The sequence below is a fragment of the Pteropus alecto genome, unplaced genomic scaffold, assembly GCF_000325575.1.
Source record: "Pteropus alecto unplaced genomic scaffold, ASM32557v1 scaffold204, whole genome shotgun sequence".
In the NCBI taxonomy this organism is placed as follows: Eukaryota; Metazoa; Chordata; class Mammalia; order Chiroptera; family Pteropodidae; genus Pteropus; species Pteropus alecto.
In genome coordinates, this window is record NW_006435766.1 from 1046104 (window position 1) to 1071427 (window position 25324).

At 36.5% G+C, this 25324-nt stretch overlaps 1 protein-coding gene across 1 annotated transcript in view; it reads right to left on the reverse strand.

Moving 5' to 3' along the window:
- PARD3 (par-3 family cell polarity regulator) overlaps nt 1-25324 on the reverse strand; it is a gene marked incomplete at its 5' end in the record, with an annotated part of 511767 nt that overhangs the window by 124835 nt on the left and 361608 nt on the right. The window contains one exon of the mRNA XM_025046412.1: nt 16610-16852. Coding sequence (XP_024902180.1) covers nt 16610-16852 — 243 coding nt within the window. The remainder of the gene's footprint in view (nt 1-16609; nt 16853-25324) is intronic.

Here is a 25324-nt window from a genome sequence, read left to right on the forward strand (position 1 = left end):
TTATAGGCCAAGCCAGGTCACTTCCAGTGGCTTTTCTGTACAAAGGCTGCAGACTTTCCTAAAATCTCCCAAAGGATCACAAACCCCAAAGAAGCATCATCTGGCCTCTGTGTGCCCCCAAACCTCTTCATAAGCAGCCCCAGGTCTGGCACTAGCAGCAGCCAGCCTCCGTTTGCAGCTTAGCTTCTCCCAGGCTTCTCCAAGTCCAGCACAAGTGGTAACCATCTACATATCACTTTATAGGTCAAACCAAGTTGCTACAGGCAGGGCACAGAAAGTGGCTGACCATGGCCTACATCAGAGCCCCACCTAAGACACTCCAAAACCAACACACCTGGCAGCCACCTTCAGACTATACTAGAGCACCACTCAACAATCTCCACAAACGACACACCTAAAGAGCAGACTCAGCAGGTACCAGAGCCCCACTAAAGTGAACCCTGTTCTGTAGGGTCAGCTCCTCCACTACAGTCATGGCCGGTACTCAAAATGATATCAGCCTGAGGGGCAATCTCTCCCACTGACATGCCAACCATGATCAAGATTCAACTACAACAGGAGGGCACACACCAGAGAAGCATAAGGGACATAACTGGAGCACTCAGCTCAGGTGACCAGGAAGACTGCACCCCTGAACATCACAGGGCACTTACTACAGAAGGCCATTCTACTAAGACTGGGAGATGTAGCAACTCTACCTAATACATACAAACAGACACAGAGAGGCAGAGAAAATGGGGAGACAAAGAAACATGTCCCAACTGAAAGAAAAGAATAAAGCTCCAGAAAAAGAACAAAAACAAAATGGAGACTAGCAATCTACCAGATGCAAAGTTCAAAATACTGGTTATAAGGATGTTCAATAATGTCAGTGAGAACTTCAACAAAGAGATAGGAAACAAAAATATGGAGATAGAAAACATAAAAAGAACCTGTCATAAATGAAGAATGCAACAACTGAAATGAAGAATATACTAGAGAAAATCAACAGTATATTAGATGAAGCAGAGGATTAAACCAGCACTTTGGAAGATAAGGTAACAGAAAATACCCAATTAGAACAGCAAAAAGAATCCAAAAAATAAGGATAGTTATGAGCCCTCTGGGACAACATTAAGCATACCAACGTTCACATCATGGGAGTACCAGACGGAGAAGAGAAAGAGGAATTGAAAGGAATTGAAAACCTATTTGAAGAAATAACGACAGAAACTTCTCTAACGTGGTGAAGGGGACAGAGAATCCAGGAAATGCAGAGAGTCTCAAATAAGATGAACCCAAAGAGGCCCATACCAAGACATATCATCATTAAAATGCCACAGGTAAAAGACAAAAAGAGAACCTTAAAAGCAGCAAGAAAAGCAGTTACTTACCTACTAGGGAGCTTCCATAGGACTGTCAGCTAATTTTGCAACAGAAACTTTGCAGACCAGAAGGTACTGGCACAAAAAATTCAAAGCGATGAAAAGCAAGGACCTACAACCAAGATTACTCTATCCAGCCAAGCTATCATCTAGAATCAAAGGAAAAAGAGCTTCCCAAGCAAGAAAAAGCTAAAGGAGTTCATCACCATCGAACCAGTACTACAAGAAATATTAAAGGGAACTTCTTTAAGATGAAGAAAAAGAAAAAAAAAGATAAAAATATGAATAATAAAATGGCATATTTATCAACAATTACTTAAATGTAAATGGATTAAATGCTCCAATCGAAAGACATGAGGTGGCTGAATGGATAAGAAAACAAAACTCTTACATATGCTGCCTACAAGAGACTCACTTCAGATTGAAAGACATACTGAAAGTAAATGGATGGAAAAATATATTTTATGAAAATGGAAATAAAAAATAAAAAATCTGGGGTAACAATGCTTATACCAGACAAAATAGACTTGTAAACAAAGCCTATAACAAGAGACCAAGAAGGACCTAGTAATCCCTCTTCTGGGTATTTATCTGAAGAAACCCAAAACACTAATTTGAAAAAACATGTGCATCTACATGTTCACTCTAGCATTATTTACAATAGCCAAGTTATGGAAGCAAATTAAGTGCCCATTAATGGATGAATGGATAAAGAAGAGATGGTGCATATATACAATGGAATATTATTCAGCCATAAAAAAGAATGAAATCTTGCTGTCTGCAACGACATGAATAGACCTAGAGAGAATTATGCTAAGAAAGTCAGAGAAAAACAAATATCATACATGGAACTTATATGTGGAATCTAACAAATAAAACAGAAACAAAAGCAAACAAACAAATAAAACAGAAACAAACTCATAGATACAGAGAATATTTTGACGGTTACAAGATGAGTGGGGGTTAGGGGGATGAGTGAAAATGGAAAAAGATGAAAAAGTATAAATTTGCAGATACAAAGTAGTCATGGAGATGTAAAGTACATCATAGGAAATATAGTCAATAATATAACTACCTAAGGTGTCAGATGGGTACTAGGTTTATTGGGGTGATCACTTTGTAAATTATGTAAATGTCTAATCACTATGCTGTACACCTGAAACTAATATATTGTATGCCAACTGTAATTGAACAATTAAAAAATTATTAAATAGAAACAATGACTTATGTGTAGTCATTCATTTAATCCTCAAAAAAATCCCACAAAATGTTATTATCCATATTTACAGATGCAAAAAGCAGAGCACAGTAGGTTAACTGACAGATCTGTGCTATGAGTTCAGGCTGGCTCCAGAGCCTGTAATCTTAACCATACCTATAGCATGTCCTATCTTAGCATATAATATTGTATAGTCTCCTACGACATCCTCCCTACTCCTACCCCCCTCAAATTACATAAGCTCTAGGAAACCCATAAGAACTATGGACTTAACATAAAGCAAAAGGAATTTTAACAATTAAAATGTTTAACTATATTTTGTTGAAATTCCGCATTTTTTCTAAAGTGAGCCCCCTCTACTGACATACAGCTTCCAGTTTTCCTTATCATATACTACACCCCATAAACTGCCTTTGCTGTGCTGATGAAGACTGGTTTACTCATTCATTCATATATTTAACATATTTGAATGCTCATGTGTCAGGCTCTGGAATATAGCTATGAATAAAATAGACAAAATGTCCTACTTTAAAGTGAAATTTCATTCTAGTTATTGAAGATGAAATGACTAACCAAAAATTTAAAGTATAAATATGTCACATCAGAATATCATAAGCACTACTAAGAAAAATAAAGGAAGGAACGTAGTTAGGGAGTGCAGGGAAGAGGGGGAGAAGTTCAGATTTGAAATTATTTGTATTTCCTCATATCGACTAACTTTAGTCACTGCTGGTGGAGTTGCCTGCACCTTCCCACCCCTCCAGCTGCTGCAGACACTGAGCCAGGCTCTGGAGAGGTAGCTGGGCTCTTCAAAGGGGAGCACTCCAGGGAGCATGACATTCCACCTAGAAGCACTTGTGACTCACTCCCTCATAAGAGCTGAGGCTCCGCAATGGCCCAGAATTTGCTTAGAATGCCAACCAACTTGTCGCCTGGCCCATCTTCCTCTCCCTGACTAACCATGTTCTCGGCTGCCCTTCTTCCCACTGTTGCAATGAAGGGTTTCAAGCTGGAAGCCCACATGGGAAAACTCAGCCTAGCAGCCATGTGCAAGCACGTGCCAGAGTCCAGCAAGCACTCAAGAAAGACATCAGTCCATAAGAAAGGGTAACATCTGGCTCTACATGCCTGTCCCTGCAGTGATGGGGAGATGGCAGGGCTTTCTCCTGTCCCAGTCTTGAGTTCTCCTTCAACAGTGGAGCTTACACCAGTGCTGCAGAAAACGTTACTTTTACCATGGTTTCTCATCTCTCTCAGAACACAATGTCATCCAACCCCTGTACACATACATGTGTGTGGCACTGGCATAGTCATTTGACTTTTAAACACTTTCAAGACTCTGGGTGTGTTATGTGCCACTGCATCCTGGTGACCCTATGAATGAGTGATGTCCACAGTACCCTGTCCTCAAGAGCTCTGCTCAGCCCCTGTTGACTCCTGCCTGTGACTTCTTTAATGAAGTCAATCCATCTCGTATTGGTCTTCCTCTTTTTCTGCTGCCTATTTTCCCAGCATTACTGTCCTTTCCAAAGAACTCGCTTTCTCACAATGCACCAGAAATAGGGCAGCTTTAGTTTTGTTACTTTTGCCTCCAGAGATGTTTCAGGATTACTTTGCTCTAGGACCCACTTGTTGGTCTTTCTAGTGGCCCAGGGTGTCTGTAAAGCTCTCCTCCAATATCATATTTCTGATGAATCACTTTTTTTCCTATCAGCCTTCTTTACCATCCAACTTTCATATCTGTACATAGTAACTGGGAATACGAGGATGTGAATGACCTTAGCCTTGGTCTCTAATGACACATCTTTACCCTTCGTGATTTGTCCTAATTCTTCCATTGTTGTCCTTCCGAGTCTCAGCCTTCTCTTGATTTCTTGGCTGCAGTCTCCATTTGAATTGATGACTGAACCAAGGTAAGCAAAATCTTTAACAATCTCAATGTGTCATCATTTATGTTAAAGTTGTATATTTCTTCTGTAGTCACAATTTGTGTCCTCTTGATGCTCAAATGCACTCCTGCCTTGGCACTTTCTTCTTTCACTTTTGTCAGAGGTTGTTTCAAATCATTGCTCCTTTCCAGCAGTAATATGGTGTCATCTGCGTATCTTAAGTTATTGATATTTCTTCTAATAATTCTCACTCCTCCTTTCTCTGAGTCTAGCCCAGTTTTTTGTATAATATGTTCTGCATACAGATTAATCGAATAGGGAAATAAAATGCACCCTCATCTGACACTTTTGCCTAAAGGAAGCCATTCTGCTTCTCCATATTCTGTCCTGACAGTGACTTGCTGTCCACAGTACAGGTCACACATCAGGACAGTCCAGTGCTGAGGCACATTCATTTCTTTCAGAGCAGCCCAGAGCTTTCCATGATCCAAGCCGTCAAAAGGCTTTACTGTAGTCTATAAAACATAGACTAACCTTCTTTGGAAATTCCTTGTGGCACTCCAGTACCCAGCAAATGCTCATAATTAGATCTCAAGTGCTTCTTCCTTTTTTGAGTCTGTCTCAAACAACCAGCATTTCTTGCTCCATATAAAGTAGAAGCCTTTGTTGCATCAACTCAAGAAATTAGAGTAATGGTTCTATAATTATTGCAATCCTGGATATCGCCTTTCTCAAAAATTGGGAGTTATATTGAACATTTCTGGTTCGTAGGCCATTGTTTTGTTTTCCATATCTGCTGACATATTCTTGTTAGGATTTTGACAGATTCAGTCTGTATGGCTTGAAATAATTCTATTAGTATTCAGATGTAAAAGTGATGCTTTCATGCAATAATAGTAAACAATGAGAGCACCGCCTGCCCTTTGGAAAGTCAATCGACACACTGTTTCAGTTATAAGTGGGTCAGGATTGTTGGACATCATAAACCCCAGTCAGCAAGGGTCTCACTTCACCTACATATAGTTTGCCTTGATCTAGTATAGAAGCTGGAAATATTATAGAAAAACCAAGACAATTCAGATGTCCTGATCTTCTAAAAGAAAGGTAGTATATTTTGGATTCATTCATTACAAAGAAGGTTAATGGGACTCTCCCAGATGCAAGTGAAATTCCTTAGAATATTAGAAGGAAGATGTTGGTTAAATCACGACTTCATGAGATCAACCAATGTTTCTGAACTGGCTTAGTGAAGTAGTTTGTGTCCAGTACATGCTCAACAGATACTACCAGTAACTAATGTAGTTGCCATCTCCCCCGATGCTCCAGCAAAGCCCGCAGGCCCTAATACTATTGCAAATTATGTGTCATTCACAGTCATGAATGGCCAAAACAAGAATTTAAAATTCCTCAGATGCTTAAAGTGATACTATCTTAGAGACATTAATATTCTCATAGATTTATTTTGGAACTGATCCATAAAGTCAATATCAACAATCACAGCTATTGCCCAGGCACCCGAATCCCATACTCCCCATGAAGAAACCACCTATTTACGACCTAATAGGGTCTGCATCATCTCCTCCTGTCTTGGCTCCACGTCACTATTCTGTAGGCCTCAATGCCCCATCGATTTGAGGTTCAAAACACCAGGAGCCCTCAAGGCAAAGAAAGCCTTACTTGCTAAAATCTCATAAAACTTTTCAAAAAATCAGACCACTCAGAGAAAAGCCACGCCAGTTCTGCCAGTAGCCTTTAGGGGCAGAAAATATTAAGGAATTTACATAGGAAAGTGTTGACCATGTTTAATATTTACCAGGAGTACATAAATCCAGCATCTTAATTAGACTGCACTGTCAGTCAAAAGTCAACACACACACACACACAAATATAGTTCTGACCTATTTAGGATGCAGCTCAAGCACACCACCTTTTAGAATCCCCTTCTTCCCTAACCTAAGTCAATCGCCTTAGCATCCTATTTAATTCCTATCGTTCTGTGTACAACATATTGTGTGTGGTCTGTCATGTGGCACCAAAGGAGAGGAACATGGGAGGTGAATCAGGTCTTGCTCATTTCTATATCCCAGATGCCTTCCACAGTTTTTGGCACAAAGTAGCCGCTGAATAACTGCTGGGGAGATGAACAGACAGTCACAGAGCCTGGAAGATAAACATGGACAAGAACTTTGGGCTGTTCAAAGAGTTTAAGCCTTTGAATATTTTACAAAGCCTAAACACACAGACTAGGGGAAAGAAGAAAAAGGAAGAAAAAGAGGATTAGAAATAAGTTTTTATCCTCAGCTTTAGTTTCAGTTACAAAGTAGGTGCTTTTGTATAGCTATGCTACTGCAGCTTGCAAATACAAAAACAAAACTCCTCCATATCAGAATTATAATTATTTAGAATATAAGTCATTTTTCTAGGTTCTCCTCCTTTCCCCCACAGGCCACATGATGACTTTGTGAAATTTGGAGAAACACCTCATTCCTCTAGATACTGACTGCCATCTGCCAGAAAAATCGCCATAATTGTCCAAATCGATAATAACTAGTAGTTTTAAGGAAATCCTTGGAGTTGTATAGTCCATAAGTTGAGCAACTTGATACTCTATGTCTCCCAGCATACCCCAATTCCATTTGCATCCTACTCACCCCTCTCTTAACTTTCTTTAGGATTCTAAGTGACATTAGAATTTAAAATAAACTTGGAGTTAAAATTTTTCTTTACTACTTCTCTGACAGAGTGACTGATGTAAGTCCAGTTTATTATGACCTTCAAAAAACTAAGCACCAAATTGCTTTTCAAACTCTGTACCTGGTATTAAATGATTGGCTAAATACCAAAGCAAGACCAGAGAGGCAAAAGATATCTGATACTTGGTTGTTAGGCAGAGTTATTTGAAAGAAAATGTTTTCAAGTCATGAGAATCAATAAATTCTTGAGTGGCAAACTTTTTTTTCTAAATCACATCTTTTTTCATAGAAGGCAACAATATACTTTTATTTTTAAAATACATTTTCACGATTCCAGAATTATGTCAAGTTAACATGAAACTATAGTAGTATGTTTCTTAGATGGGTGACTTAGTTATTTTAAACTCAATAAAGGAGTCTCATCGAAACAAAATTTAAGCAAATTTGGTTTATATATAAATTAGAATAAAAACAATCTATATTTTAAATAGAAAAGTTTGCTAAATTGAAACACTCAGCCCTTTATCTGAGTTGCTGGATGCACTTTAAAGTCAGGTTATGGTATCTTTGAACATACTCTCTAATTCAGACTTTACACTCTTTTCTCTATTCAGACTGATATTACCAATTAATTCCAAGTCACAATAAGATTGGTACTTGAATCCATGGGTTTGGACCGTCTAACAAACAGGAGAACTGAAGGCTTGGCCAGATAAGTTATCACGCCAAGCTTCAGGTAAAGCAAGACTTGGAGCTTCTGTTAGAAGGCTAAAGTCAAATGAAATACCAAGCAGCTCAAGGAGATTTTGACCACAGTGTGGCCAGCTCATCATCAAAGATCCAAAAGTTCAGTGCCCTGCAGAGGGAAAGACAGTAAAATAAAAACACCCTCCGCTGCAAGACTATTTGTTTGAAAACTACTATGAAGTTCTAAAAGAGTTTTTGCTTATCCTCATATTTCTACAGAATATTTAAACTTTCTCAAAGGCTAAAATAAATATATAAACAAACAACCCCATTACACATTACTTCTACAAACAAATTGTGGTTTCGGGCAATGTTAATCAACAAAAAGAATTAAACAAGAAGGTTTTAAAATTAGCCATGACCTTATTTATGGCTTCATTACTTTCAAGATTTCATTTGTTGGGTTGTTTATGTCACCTCAGCCTTTAATTTAATTGCTGCATCTCTAACTATATTAGACTAGCTTTATGGATGGTGATTGCTTGTTTTTACTCACCAAAATTTAACATTCGTAGAACATATAACACCGGAGAGCCGCTTAATTCGCGCATGTATTAGATGAAGCTGGATTTATACTTTAAGACTGATTCTCTATTAGGAAAGTATAATGTGAACCAATACAACACAGTCTCTTGTAATTAGGGATGAGGCTGAAAAGGGAAGTCTTAGAGGCCCACGGACATCATGCTGAGGCCTTAGACTGCATCGTGGAGATAATAAACTACCACTGAATAATTTAAACAAGAGAATGTCATTTTTATTTTAGATAGAAAATTTCAGCTATTTTGTGAAGTAGGGATTTGAGGAGAACAAAGCTAGAGGCTGGAGGAGAGTTAGAAGGCTGCTGCCAGTAACCATGTGTAGTGGTGCAGGAGGAGAGAAAATCTGGAGTGATCTAGAATGTAAAATTGGTAGGCCTTGTAACTGATGTGGGGGCGGGGGACTGGATGCAAAAGAAAGGCTTATGTCTTGAGCAGATGTGTGGGTAGTGACAGCATTCTCTGAGATTAGGCCCACGAAACTAGAGCAGGTTGTAATGAAAAATGATGAATTTAGTTTTGGATAGTTTGGGTTTAGGTGCCTGAAAGACAAGAAACATGCATTCCCAGGTGGTACTTAGCTCCAGGAATCTGGGCCTTCAAGGAGAGAGGGCTGGGCTACTGCAGATTATGCATCGCCCGGTGCTGCATGGTAGTTAAAACTTTAACCAAAAATAACCCCTAGGGAATAGCAATGGTATACAGCTATTAGCAATGGTTGCTATTTTCCTAGGGAATCCAAAATTCAGGGGCAAGTAGAAGAGAATCTCTAGAGATAGTTCAGAAAAAATCAGAACAGAAGGAGGAAGCAAGAGACAGCCACATCATACACAGAAACTAAGACAGCAGTTTCAGGAACGCTACAGAGTGACCCAGAATGGAAGGAGAAGTGCTTACTGAATAAGGCATGTAGGAGGCCATTAGGAAACTAACATATTATGGGTGCCGTAATCAATTCCCATAAACTTACTGCCATAAGATAACACTAATTTATTATATGATAGTTCTGGAGGTCAGAAGTCTAAAACAGATTTCACTGGGCCAAAATCAAGGTGTTGGCAGGGATGTGTTCCTTCTGGGGGCTCTAGAAAAGAATGCACTTGCATTCCTTGTCTCAAAGTGAGCAGCCTCGCGTCTTCAAATCTCTTTGACTCTCCTGTTTGTCATTCACTTACAAAGACTGCATTGGGCCCATCTGAATACTCCAGGAAAAATCTTCCCATTTTAAGATCTTTAACTGAATCAGATTGGCAATGTCTCTTCTGCTATATGAAGTAACATATTCACAGGTTCCAGGGATTAGGGCATGGGCATCTTTGGGGTCTATTATTCTGTCTGTCACATGTAGTGAACGAGATGTGGGAAAGAAGATACAGCAGTCTGTAACAAATCTAGATTAACCTTTTAAGAAGTTTGGATTGTAAGTGAAGAGGAAAATTGGGCAGAAACTAGCTAGACGGTAAAAAAGGATGTTTTAAAAACATGTGATAAAGACATGAGTATGTTAACCAGCTATGCAGAAGTGCCAGCAGAGGCACAGGCTGAAATGGGGCTGAGAGGAGAAGGCTGATGGAGCAGGCCCCTTGCAGGGGGTGGCGGAGGGGAGGGGGCGGGCTGGAAAACGGCGGTGTTCCCAAAGCTGGCCTGGAACAAGGAATGCTGATGCTCAACAGGTAGAAAGAGAGAAGTAGCCCAGGAGCAGATGTCGGTGGGGGATAGGTGTGGAGATGAGAGGCATGTTGACGGGAACGAGAAAGTTTGGAACATCTGCTGAGGTGAATGGAGCTGGCCAAGGGCAGAAATAAATAGTTAAGGGCACTGAGATAGGGCCAGGGCAGAGCACGTTAATTAGCGATGGCACCAATTTGCAAAACTCATATGACAATGCCATTTACTACATTTGAGAATTACTTTTTCACATTTCAAGAAAGGCAGAGATAAATAATACCAAGTAAATAAAGTGGTATTTGATTTTTTGAATAGCAAATACAACTTTGTTATGTGACCCAACATTTATAAAAGAGCACATGTTTAATAACTGCCTGTATCTAAGAAAATTAGTTTTCTGTGTTTGCCAGATTTACTTTTGACACAGCTGGATTCCAGTTTTAATGGGGGAAAAACAAGTTCACAAAGGTCGTTTCTTTTAAAATTGGCATTTTCTCTTTAGTGGTAAAATGCATGCAAAAAGCATATGATTATGGTATTTATGTTTCCATTAAAGTGCCCTCAACAAGCTGGGGGAGTCTAGCCTACTATTTTCCTGCTATTTAGATTTATAGCAGCACAGTACCTATTTTATTTCAATTATATTTGAGTACAATGCACTCTTGGTAGCAAATGATTGCATGGTGACAGTCAGCAAATGTCTGTTAGAGCTGTCTTTCTGTGGAGTTTTTATATACAGATTCTGATACCTGGATAGAAAAATACGAATTTTATAGTGTTCTCAAGTTAAAGAAAGAAAACATTATTGACCAGCATTCCATCATTTCTTTGTTAGAATTCAAAGCATAATGAACTTTTAAATTGAAATTATGTAGCTTACATTAAAATAAATTTTTAGTGTCAAGCAACACTGAATAAAGTTTATAAATATCATACCTGTTGACTGACCTTTTCAAAAAGATTATTATTTAGTTATAGGTGAACATTGGAAATTTATGAATGTCAAGATAAAGCTGTATGGAAATCATAAATTATTTTATAGCTTCACGTTTAACAGACCTTAATGAACTAATTTATATTGCAGTTCCAATTGATTTTTTCATTAGCCCAAGAGTGTTGCTTTTCAAAGGGTGTACAGACTGGTTGGATTACAGTCAACTGAGGTGCTTGTTGAAAATGTGGGTTCTTAGTCCCCATCCAGGTCTATTGAATCAGAATACTTATGAGTGGAGATCAACAAAACTGTATTTATGGGAAGTATTTCAGATCCTTTGCATACATGCTAATAAAATTTTAAAAAATCACTGTTCTAGAACACAGTCTGTGAAAGTTCTTAAGATCATGATTCCTGCCAATGCCATACTGTTTTTATTACTGCAGCTTTGTAGTATGGTTTGAAGTCAGGGAGTGGTACCTCTCTGGCTTTGTTCTTTTTTCTCAGGATTGCTTTGGCTCATAGATACAGACAACAGAATGGTGTTTAACAAAGAAGAAAGGGGTGGGAGGAGGACGAAGAGGGTGAAGGGGTCCAAACACATGGCTACTGAAGGAAACTAGACTGTGGGTGGTGAGCATATGATGGACTACACAGATGTTATGCTCTAAAGCTATAAACATGAAATTTATATAATGTTATTTACCAATGTTACCCAATAAGGTTTAATTTAATTTTTTTTTTTTAAATTATGATTCCTGCCTGTCTGCCTGCCTGCTTGCCTACCCTGCCTGGAGATAATATAAATAGAAATGTCAAAATTTTAGACAAGGTTTGAGACGTTCAAGCTTCCACATCTCCGTGGAGCTTTACAGGCTTGGAATCAGCAAGAATTTCACAAAAGTAGAATATGAAGAACTTCAAAGAATTCTATGAAAGTGCAAAATGGATACCTTTAAAATGTCAAAGGGCAGACTGAAATTGATTGAGAAATCACATTCTTGCACTACTGTCCCCCTATTCACTCAAACAAATCATTTTGCAGTACTTACTCTTATTCCAAGTATTTATACTGTGGGAGGAATCTAGAATGTCTCATACTAAACTCAGTAAGTCATAATTTAAAGATAAACTATTCATGATGTGATGTGATTTATGGCAAATACGTAAGAGACCAAGCTATTTAATGACTGAAGAGGTATCAGCAGAACTGCATCCCCACGCCTTTATGTGCGTGTTAAGTATAAGGAATAAAACACACCTTTATTCATTTCAATTTCATTGTTTGCTTGTTTCCGCACCAAGATGGGGATGCTGTGCTTTCCTGAGAGTAAATTCCCATTTCTTAACTAACAATGCTACACCGAACACTTAAACAGTGCTTACTTTGGACCAGGCACAGTGCTAAGTGCTTTATACGTGAGTCCTCCTTAAGCCTAATGAGGTAAGTACCATCCTTATTCTCATTTTGCAAATAAGGAAAATGAAGCATAGAGTTTACACAGCTGATGGTGAAAAGCCCAGATTCAAACCCAGGCAGTGTGCTTCCATAATTCACGCTCTTTTACATTATACTCGACTACCTCCTACCTTACAGCAGAATTACCGCTAGTGGTAAGAGTTGCCCGCAGATAGTAGTATATGATAGCAAACGTTTGATTGACAGCATTTAAGTCGAGGCTAAAAAAAATGAAAGGTAGAGAGCTGATTGAGAGACAATGGAGAGTTTGTCCACTATTTAATTTTAGGAAATATTGTGGAAATGATTTGGCCAGTGGATACACTTTACCAATATGTAGATCATCTTGTTTTAAAAATGATAATTCCCTTTGGGCTCTTGTGTGCATGATTCACTGCACTCAGAATGGTATTGGCTCTGTGACACAGAAGCCTGATGGAGCACAAGCGATTTAAACAAATAAGGGTCTCAGTTCCACATGTAACAAGGAATAGAGGCCAGGCTGTTTCTCTCTTCCTCTGCAGTGTTGTTAGATGAACCCCATCTTGGAGTACCCATCCAAGTTCCAGGAAGAGAAGAGGGAAAATGGCAAAGGGAAAAAGCTGAGTCAGATCTATTTTAATTAGGAAAAACTAGCTTTGCAGGAAGTCCCATCCAAGAACAACTTCTAACTCATTAGACAGAACAATGTAGGGGAGCCTGGGATATTGAAATTTTTAGCTGGGCACATTGCCAGCCTGAACAAAATTAGGATTCTATTAAATAAGGAAGAAGAAAGAATAGGCTTCAGATTGTCAACTGACTGCCTATATGACCACGAAATCCAAAAAGTTGAATAGTAAAGTTTACTAGACACCAACTGCAAATTTTGGTGAAATTTAGTTGATGAGTTTCTTTATTGGGTATATTCTTCATTTAGGAAATACTCTCTGAGGAGTTTCAAGTTTTATGTTTCCATTTGAATGATTATTTTTAAAGACTTAATAAAAGCATAGTCTAGGTCATCCAGTAAGTGTACTATTTTGCCATCTGAATTTGTTTACAAATACGAAGACACCAAAAAATACTACTTTCACTGTCTATTCACTTTCACTTCTATTAATGGTAATAGAAGCAAGATGGACTTACTGCAAAATGAAGCATCGATGAGGCATACAGACAGACCAAAGATCACTGGATATAGACATGCAAAAGAACTGCAGAAATCTAACGGAGAAAAGTAAAGGGTGAACTGAGTCAGCCCTTGGCTTGCGGGGGTAGGCAAGCAAACTAAAACGAGCCTGCCATGGCATAGCCCCCACCACATTCATGATGTGTGCAGGAGTTTAGATAAAAAAGAACAACAACATCATTGGTCACATTAAATTAATGTTGTTCATTTGAATGTAATGGTTTTGCTGTTTTGTTTGTATTTAATTTGTAAAGATGTTTGGTTTTATAGTTGTATAATGGCTATAAACAGAAGGAGTTTAGTCCTATTTTATTTTTATACATATTTAAGTAACATTATAATCAAAACAATTTAAGTCTATACCGCTGTATCAAGAGGGTGTCTTTTAAAAAGAGTCTCTACACGACCCAACTCTGAGAAACACTTTTCTACAGCTTCCTCTCACAGGAAAAGACAACAAAGGTGATGCCATCATTTCTAAGCCAAATTCATATTCAGCTCCTGCTTGGTGAAGACATACTTTACAGGTGTGATAAGCACCAACTTTCTGGATTAGTGATATCATTGTTTAATGGGCATCTTACACTCTGCACAAACAATTATAAGAAACTAATGTTTCTGTGATCCTTTTTTAAATCTCTCTCTCTTGAGTTAGAAGTGTCTTAGAAATGCTCTAGCCCAATCACCCTTTGGAGGCACAAATGCACAGAACTGTACAATCCCCAACAGACAGCTGTCTGTGCTGTGACTGAGCGAGGCTGAGGGGGCTTCTAAATATAGCGATGGCTATGATATGATTTCAAGATGCTTGATGTGACTCATTCCTATGACTTGTCTCCTCTGAAATATTTTGCTGGTTTTTTTTTTTTTTTTTTTTTAATTTTTCAATGTTGAGTGGGGTTTTGATGGAAATTCGTGAGGAGGCTGAGTTTCAGGGTGGGGTCAGCATGGTTCAGAGTAGAAATGCAGGCGGGGATGCTGGATGGAGCCCAATAGCAGACAGGGCTCTGAGCAGGTAAGCTCTTTTGAAAACTTGCACACATCCTTAGGAGGGATTTAGATTCTTGAAGGGCCCTGGTGTTTAAACTGGGCTTTAAAGCAATGATTTCTCGCCTAAGGAGCTGGAAAGATCCCTTCCAACTACCATCTCTTATGTCAAGTGGGACTTTTCAGCTGTGTGAACAACTGCTACAAGCCCATCCACTATTTTTTAGATTTTCAAACTAGATGTAGAAGGTGCTGAAATTGACTAATGCTTTTATCAAAGATCAATAATATGTTAACTAATTTTATTTTTAGTTTTTCCAAAAGTTACTAACTGGAAATGCCAGTGTTTCTGCTGTCTTTTCTTCTAAGAAAACACTTTCAATGGGACATTCATGGCCTTCAAATGCTATTTGACTTCTACAAGCAGCAAAAAATCTGCCAGAAGTTTTTTAAGAAAATGTCACCGTCACTGATAATAACCTTAGTCTTTGAATCCTGACACAATAAGTACTGTGAACATTCTAGGTGATCACACCAAAAGAGTTTAAGGAAACCACAAGCCACCTATGTTAACTTACATTACTCACTCATTTTCATTACCGTCGACAGAGAATAGATTTTCACAAAACAATAAAAAAACAAAAATAAAAAAATAAAAAAACAAAAAAAGAGACAACAGAATATCTGACTAGTGTTTTACCTTAAGATCTGCTTTTCCTCTTGCTGTTCTTTAAAATGCTTCCTTCTGGTTTGCCTGAGGGTTACCGGTTGTATTTGCAAACCTCTATTAAAAATAGCTGGCGATAAGTAACTAAAATATAGACTACTTGCAAAACATAGCAGCCAAATAACACATGGGTGCTATAGGAGAAATGATTCTAGTACACCGTTGGTCCTGCAGGGCTACTGCAAACCAACAATATCAGCATCGGACATGGGAACTTGCTAGAAATGCAAATTCTCAGGCTCCACTCCAGACCCACTGCATCAAAAGCTGGGGGAAAGTTAATCAATCTGTGTTTAAAGAAGTCCTCTAGGTGACATTGGTGCATGCTAAAGCTTTGAAGTGAAAACTGCTATGTTTAATGTTGAAAGCCCAGCTCCCCTAAAGAGCAACGATAATAAGAAACCATTATAAGATGTGATGGTATTAGCATGTTTTTATGACAATAACATGTATATGTGTATGTTTCAAATAAAAAGAAATTAGCATTATTTTCTTCAAACTTAACTTTACATAGTGTTTGAATATATAAATAGATGGAAAAAGATCTATTTTTAAATTGTCTCAGTTAAAATTTGAAGTATATAGCCATTAAAATATATAGCCAAAAAATATATAGTCATATAGTCAGTTAAAATTAGAAATAAATATATAGCATTAACATATAGTCAACATTGCACTACTTTATGCTATACTGATATATAACAGACCTGCGGTTATCAATGAAGCAAGTCAAATACTGGCGATACTGTATATCTCATTCATTAATTCTTTCATAAGATAAAATCATGTCACCAAAAAAAAGTAGCCCTTCTAAACAAATCTTAATTAGAACAAACCATGTCATTCTCCATCTATTTAATTACCACTAGAGGCTTTCTCAGTAATAAAAGAAAATACAGCTTAAGTAGAAGAGCCATAATTTCAAGTTTGCTTTTTATTTGAGTTATAAACTAAAGGTTAGTTTTCCAGTCTAAAACCATTCAAGAACAAAATGAAATATGTTGGAATCATTAGAAAAACTATCAAAACTTCTGCTGCTCCTTCCATTAGGCTTTGCTTTGTGTAAACTAAATACTGTTGGACACAATGACTCTTCAAAGGCCACTAATAAAAGGCAGTTCTGGTTTCAGGATTGATGAACAATCGAATTCCTTGTCAAAAACTATATAAAGTTGATTTGGAAGCAATACCCTGATTGCTCCTGGAGCCTACCTGTCTACAGGTGAAGGTTTGGAATTCCGTGGCTTCTTCACTTGGGCATACAAAGCATCCATCATATGTCCTTCTCTTGGGCTCTGGGGTCTGGCATTGAGAGCAATGGAACCCTCATAGGAAGAAATTCCCCCGTACATCAACTCATCATCACAGCCAAACGTCCGATGAAAATCTTGGATTTCAGCATAGTCACGTTCTCGAGCTTGTTGCTCTCTAAATTCTCGAGTTTTGGCTTGAATCCTGTAAAAGTAGAACGAAGTTGAAATAAGAGAAGCTATGCCTTCTCAAAGGACTGCATAGAGAAACATTCATCAAAACATGTAAAACGCATTTTATTTCAGGCAGCTATGAGAAAATTGATGGTATAAATGATGTTATATTCATTTTTGATTGTGAAGGTAATGTCATGGATGCTCAGAAATAATCATTTCAGATAACTTTTGTTCATGTCAATAACATACAGTCATAATTTGCATCCTAATTTAAATAGTCACTTATTAACAACGTATAAATACTCAACAGGCATAGATAGTTTCAGGCATTCGCATGAACTTTTTAAAAGCAAGAAGTGACTTTTTTAAAAAGTTACACGCACACGTATACATTTATGCATGGGTGCATAATTTATATATCTTACTCATTATGAACATATTATGCTCATTTAACATACTATGAAGCTTAAATATGAATCCACACTATAATTATTTATTAACAGCAAAAGAAGATCTCAGCTTAATGACACCATCTTTGATTTTACGTGATGTGTAGAGAACTGGCAAATCCTGAGATGAAGAACAAGAAGGCATGTATCCAATGAAGAAATAAAATTTGCCTGTGTTAGTACAAAACTGACCTTAAGTAATCACTTTTACTTAAGATGTATTTAAATATTTTTATTAAACTACTTGGTATAAAGTCCTCTTCAACCAATAATATATTGATATAATTTATGTTCTAAGTCAATCTTATTTATCAAAAAATAGAATTTTGATGATTTTTGATGATGTTTTATAGGGAAAATATTTTTGATGATGTTTAATGTGGAAAACACTTCCAAATGTAAATGTTTCCTTAAAAAATGAAGTCTTTTTTATATAAAATACTATTTTAGACTTTTACGAGTTCAGTATTTTACTGCAAAGTTATTTGCTTCTTTCATATTTAAAGTAGACCACTGCTTGCAGAAATGACACATAAATATATCTTCAAAAAATACAGAAAAAATACAAAAATGAGATGAAGACAATACAAAAAAAGAAAAGAAACTACAGGCTGATATCCCTCATGAATATAGAAACTAAAATCCTTAACAAAATATTAGCAAATAGAATTTAGCAATATATAAATAGAATTATACATGATGTCTAAGTAATGTGTTATACAGGAATGCAAGGCTGGTTCAACATTCAAAAATCAATTAATGTAATCCAATAATAGGCTAAAGAATAAAAATCATATGTTCTTATCAGTTGATGCAGAAAAAATTTGATAAAATTCAACACTAATCATGACAAAAACTCTCAAAAACTAGATATAGAAAAGAATTAACTTCCTAAACTTGATAAAAGCAACTACAAAAAAACTATTGGTAACACTATATATAATGAAGAAAGGCTGAATGCTTTCCCCTAAGATTGGTAAGGATATCTGTTCCCACCACTGTAATTCAATGTAGCATTGGAAATTCTAAACAATTCAATAAGCTAGAAAAGGAAATAAACAGCATACAGATTGGAAAGGAAATGATAAAACGATTCTTATTTGCAATGACATGATGATCTACACAGAAATACCAAGGAATCTACAAAACTCTCCTCGAACTAAAAAGCAAGTTCAGCAAGGTAACAGGATACAACATTAATGTACAAAAATCCATTGAATTTCTATATACTGGCAATGAACATGGAAGCTAAAATGAAAAACACACTGCCATTTATAACCACTAAAAATGAAATACATAGATACATAAATATAAATAAAATTGGTTTATAGATATGTATAAAAATATATAGATATAAATCTAATAAAACAGGTATAGGACTTGTATGTTGAAAACCCCACAATGCTGATGAAAGATATCAAAGATCTAAAAAAGAGAAATACTGTGATGATGGATGAAAGGCTCAACATAATAAAGAAGTCAATTCTCACTAAGTTGATATACAGGTTTAATGTAATCCTTATAAAAATTCCAGCGAGATTCTTGCAGATATAGACAAGATTATTTTTAAATATAAATGGAAAGGCAAAGGATAGAACAGCTAAACAACTGTGAAAAAGAAAAATAAAGTGGGAGGAATCACACTCCCTGACTGCAAGACTTGTAATATAGCTATAATAACCAAGACTGTGTGCTATCTATGCAGCGAGAGACACAGAGATCAATGGAACAGAATAAAGAACTGAGAAATATCCAACAAGTATGAACGACTGATTTCTCACAATTGTGCAAAAGCAATTCAATGGAATAAAATAGTCTTTTCGACATAGTGCTAGGGCAATTCGATATCCATAGGCAAAAATAAAAACAAAACAAGAAAACACTCTGAACTTAAACTTCATACTTGATACAAAAATTAACTCAAAATGGATCACAGATTTCAATGTAAAATGTAAAACTATAAAAGCCATTAGGGAAGTGCAAATTAAGACAATAAGCTATCACTCCACATCTATTTGATCAGTTGAAATAAAAAAGTGACAATATTAAATGCTGACAAGGAAGCTCTCATACATTGCTGTTGGAAACCTAAAATGGTACAGCCACCCTGGAAAACAGCCTGGATGTTTCCTACAAAACTAGACATACACTTGCTGTGCCACTTAGCAACTGTACTCCTGGGCAAAGAAATGAAACCTTAAATCCAAGCAAAAACCTGTACACAATTGTTTATGCATACTTTATTTCTAATATTCAAAAACTGAAAATAACTAAAATGTCCTACAAAAAGTAAATGGCTAACAAACTCAGGTACATACATAACCACAGAATACTGCTCAGCAGTACAAATGAACAGACTATTAAAACAGCAACTTGAATCAATCTCAGTGGCATTATCCTATGTGAAAAAAAAACCAGTCTCAGAAGGTCACATATGTAAGATTTCATTCATGTAACATTCTCAAAATCACATAATTATAGACATGATGAATAGATTAGTGGTTGCTGGGGGTTAGCTATGGTGGAAGCAGAGGGGTGGGTGTGACTATACACAGCAGCATGAGAAAGATCTTTGTAATGGAATAGTTCTGTTTCTTGACTGCAGTGAAGTTATGTGACTACACATGTGACAAGATGGCACAGAACTATATATACACATGGTGCCAACATAAATTTCCTAGTTTTGATATTGTATTACAGTCATATAAGTTCTAACTGTTGGGGAAAATGGATGAAGGATATAGGAGACCACACTGTACCATCTTTGCAAATTCCTGTAAATCTAAAATTATTTCAAAGTTTTTTTTTTTTTTAAAGCTGGAAAATTGTCACATAACATTGCAAGGAAAATTTGTATTTTCTCCCTTGTTTTTTTCCTTTATCATGTCTCTCCCTGCCACCCCGCCCCCCCAATTTGCACCACCAGCTCAAATTTCTCTAATTTCCTAGCTATTAGATAGAAGTACTTAAATTCATGTAGCTCAGTTTCTCCACAGGGGTCCTGTGACATTTGAGAAAGAGCAATGTGTTGTTGTGTAGGACTTCTTGTATAACTGGTTCCAGTCGCATATCATCAAGCAGTGTCTCCCGCCATCAGGGCAACCCAAAGTGGTTCACATATTCCCTTGGACGACCTTACTTCCCGAGCTGAGAACCAATGACGTTCCTAACTCATAAGAGAATATTGGAAAGTTAGAAATTTTTATCAGGAGAGCCCTAGATTCTAATAAAGTTCCACAGACAGAATATCTGTAACAGAAATAGCAACTCAAGTTCTAATATTTAGTTTAGCTAAATTTATGCTAGATTTTTTTTTATTATAGTCTAGTTATTCATTTAGAAGCAATGATGACAATCAAGGATGTTATAAAAGCTGATTACCACTAAACACTAGATATCCATGATGAAAAGTTCATGGAAGTTCAGAGATAATTTTATTTTTTGTACCATATTGTCTTTTTGACCTTGTATTCAGCCAGAAAAACTACACAGAAAGGTAAATGACTTATTTTCTTCAACTCAATGGGATATTAATTTGAAGCCCAATCGTGATCACTTATCTGACAACCCACTTTACTATTGTGCTTGGTTATATTGGACAATCACCTAATCTTACAGGTAATACCAAGGGTGGCTGGGCATTCACGTAAGTCTTGAAGTTTGGGAAACTGAAGAAATTTGGAGGACTACAATAGAAATAAAGCTGAAAGCTCTGAATTTGGAGAACCTCCTGAAATCAAATCGAGTGACTTAGATTGGTTTATAAATGAATGAACTCTATGGTGCTTGAACCTCAGTTCATTAAAGTGAAGAGGATCCAGCTTACTTATGTTGGAAAGTACAGCCCTGTTAAGAAAGGAAGCCAGCAGAAAAAGAAAATATGAACATTCTCTCCTTAAGGGAAGCATGGACCTAAATAATCTCCTCAAACTTCTGGCACATCAATTTTATTATATTATTGATGGGTCCTGAATTTGAATGTTCTTTTGTTCCAAATCACAAGGAAACAAATGTTCACTGGGGGTCAATTTCTACCAAGTCGCTTGCTCAGAAGAAACACTCGGCAGCAGGAGGTTCTATTCACAAAGCCCAGTTCTCAGTTGCTTTCTTTTACCCAAATTGGCACATTATTACTAATTGCCACTAATTGTTGAATCCAATAAACATTACACTCACATCTATAGTACCTTCTAAAAACATTGATTTTTTTCTAAGCTCCAATAACGAAAGAAATTATACTTTTATTGTTTATCTTGTTATTGTCAATGGATTTATCCCCAAAGTTATAAAAGCCGTTTGTACCCCTCCTTTCCACCTTGGTGGCTCACCCTTGTGGTGAAAACATTAGAATAAAACTACAGCATGCCTGTGGCCGACAAAGGTGAGAGTGGTTCTGCAAAACGCTAACAAATCTGATTACTAGCCCGTACTAAGGTACACTTCAAAGTTCATTCTAGAAGTTAATGCTAATGCTGTGCGAATGGCATTGAAAAGTAGATTTTAAAAACTTAGGAATATATTGTGGGTTTTGTGAATTTAGTGACAATCTGCAGTCAAATTAATAAAAGACACAAATAATTTCCTTTATTATATACTTTTAAACTTGAATGTCTTGTTGGTTATAAAGTGAGAAAAGGGACTTTGTAACACAATCAAAGGGTTGTATTTACAAGTTATACATTTTTATTCTTTATGGAGAAATCTACTACAGGAAAGAAATAATTGGCTGAGGGGAGAAAATATTTTTGGTTAACTAATAAAAATAGCATAGCTTCTTAAGGAAACTTTTAAAAAAGATGGTATCTTGCAATTGAGCCCTTAATGGTTCCAGATGGTCAGTGCTATAAAAGGACACTCCCTCTATTCTTTTATTGTGACCTCGAGGTCACAAATTATCTCTAAGATGTAAGAGTCATTCCTTTTTCTGAACAGTTAGGTTGTTGTTTAGCATTATCCATTCCATTTATCTTAGGCCAAACCTCAGCAATGACAGAAGTAACTGATTAGCCTAAAACTTAGCAAAAGAAATAAATATATATTGCTTTAAGCATTTCAGAACGTCCTTCCTAGTTATAAACAAGAGAACCATTCTGAAGTTTAAATGATCACAGACAGCCGTATCGACTGATGTTGCAGGGTGATATCACCAGAGACTATTTCCCTAGCCTTGAAATGTTAAAAAAAAAAAAAAAAAAAAAAAAAAAAAAGAAAAAAAAGAAAAAAATTAAAACTTTTTACTGACTTAAAAAAAGTTAACAAAGAATTTATCATTTCAATTTGTTATGTTGAATGTTGAAACATAAATATTCACACTTTTCTATTAAAAAAAAGTATTTTCCATTATGATAATGAAATTGCCTTGAACCTGCATAGAAAATAATACACAAAACAATGTAATATACTAAATAAAGTAATAAGGTTAATTTCTTTCCTGCTGTCATGAAATTCATGCTAACAGTCTCTCTTCAGCTTGACATCAATTAATGATTTCAATTCCAGACTCTTGTCACAGTGTTCACCACCCTTTTCTCTAATTAAGATGGATGATGCATGATGAAGATAAAACATACAAGATTTCTGTTCTTGTAACATTTCTATTCATTAGGACTTTTGCTTTTACAATAAATGGCTTTTAGCACTAATTGCAGTAGAGTAAGATGAAAATAACTTTTTTTATGACTATGAAGTACAGTCTTTATATATCCAAAAAAGGTATAAGGCATAAGAATCACTACTGGATGACCAACTCCTCAGGACAGAAAATCAGTGGTATACTTAAATCGCTCCATTATATCCAAAATACTGTTACCTCCAAAGCCTATGAAGCTTTAATATATAACATTACCAATGGTGCATTTTTTCAAAAGATTGAAGAAATAAAAGCTGACCTTTAATAATTTTAACTTTAAAAAAATGCTGTTAATGCTTAGAAGATAAAATATACTAATATTACTTTAACAAAAATTATATAAATAAATTTCAGATTGCGACATTTAAGACAGTTTTTAATCATCTTCAAAACAATGTTTAAAATCTTGCAATTGACTCTTTTGGGAAACATTTTACCCCCAACTTATTATTAACTTGCCATCCAGAAACCCAATTCTGGGAACTAAGTTCCTGGATCTTTTCCCAACAGTATTTCCTCTCTCTAAAACTCAGTATTACAAATGTTCATCAAATAAAACCTAAATTAATGGCAGAATGAAATTTAAGCCACAAGACAACTGGAACTATTCGTTTCGAGCAGTTTTTAGTCAACTGATTAAATGTTCTATTTGCCCCTCAAAACGCTTCAGCAATCGGCAGACTTCAGGAACACTGTGGCTCAACAACTGCCACCTACCAATACACAAGCTGCCAATTTGGTGTCTATGCTGAATTCCCAAATGAGGGACAGTATTCCACTAAATTTCTTTTAAAAATATGTACAATATGCCATTTCGGGAACAACAAAATATCACCAGTAAAAACTATCAATAGCAAAAAAAGTCATAAGTTTAAGTGGAATTTTAATATCTTTGTAATACTGAAGTAAAAGTTCACTGGGAAGAAGAACCTTACATATTCTAAGTGGGTCCTAAAGAAAATTTCCCACGTAGGAACAAGTGTTTTGAAGGTACATTTCCAATTCAAGGGAAGAATGCAAGCTGTTGAAATCCATAGTGGGACCAGTTAAAAAAAAGCCCACAGGCCCCAAATGGAGCCACCTTTGCTAAACCCATGACAGCAAACCTGGACTTGATACCTGACACAAATGTAGTGTCAGCCTTCTCTGGGAATGTAATCTGAATTGGTCTGGAAATTTCCGGTCACCAGCAATGAGGATATGTGTCATGTGGGCCCTTTCTATCTCCCCCAAAAGAAGCTGAGACAATCTGCCTGATAATACCCCCAACTTCCCCTAAGGGGAGGGAACCTTGCCTGAAACGATCCTTTCTTTGCTTTTGCTAATGGCTTTCTTGTCCAGCTCAGTTTCCTATAAAAAACTTCTATTTTGCACAGTTCCTCTGATCACCTCTCTGCTTGCTAGATGGGATGCTGCCAGATTCGTGAATCATTCAATAAAGCTGATAAGATCTTCAAATTTCTGTGAACTTGATTTTCGTTCTTTAACATATAATAAGTGTGTGTGGGGGTGGGCGGGGAGTTAAATTTCATCCCGTGATGCTAAAATGAGATGATACCAGTTTCAAAATATAAAATGGTTAAAAGTTGTAAAAGAGATAAAAGCTTTCATACAGATACTACTAACCACTAATACAACCAAAATCTTTAAAGACTATAAGCAGTTAAAGAGTGCCCATCCCCCATGGACCCCTATGTCGGGGAAGGACAGGTAGCCTGAGTATGAGTTTAAAATTTTTCCATTTTGCTAAATGCATAAGTTCTTGGGGGCTAGACCTAGACTCCAAATGACTGTCTCTATGAAAAATTCATTAACTCTAGCGCTGTAAATCTCTCCCCTTTCCAAAGCTCTACAGTCGCCTATTTTCACAATTGATTACATAGTCATATAAAAACTCTTTAATGTTAACATGTTAAAATATTTTGTCTTTTTTTAATTAATTTTTTTTATTATAGTGACATTGGTTAACGAAATCTAGTAAGTTTCAGATGTACAATTCAGTAAGGCATACATATATTGCATTGTGTGTTCACTGTCCATGGTTAGATTTCTTTCTGTCACCACAATTTGACCCCTTTTACCCCATCTACCTCCCCACTCTGATTCTCTATTAACGACTAGTCTACTGTCCATGTGAATGAGTCTCTGTTTGTTTGTCCTATTTGTTTGTTGCTTTTAGGTTTATATCCCACATATAAGTGATATCATGTAGTTTTCAACTTTTTCTGTCTGACTTATTTCACTTAGCATGATTATCTCGAGGTCCACCTATGTTGTTGTAAATGGCAGTATTTCATCTCTTATGTCTGAGTAATATTCCATTGTATATATGTACCACAGCTTCTTTAGCCAATCACCTATTGTAGGACACTTCAGTTGCTTTCATGTCCTGACCACTGTGAATAATGCTGCTATGAACATC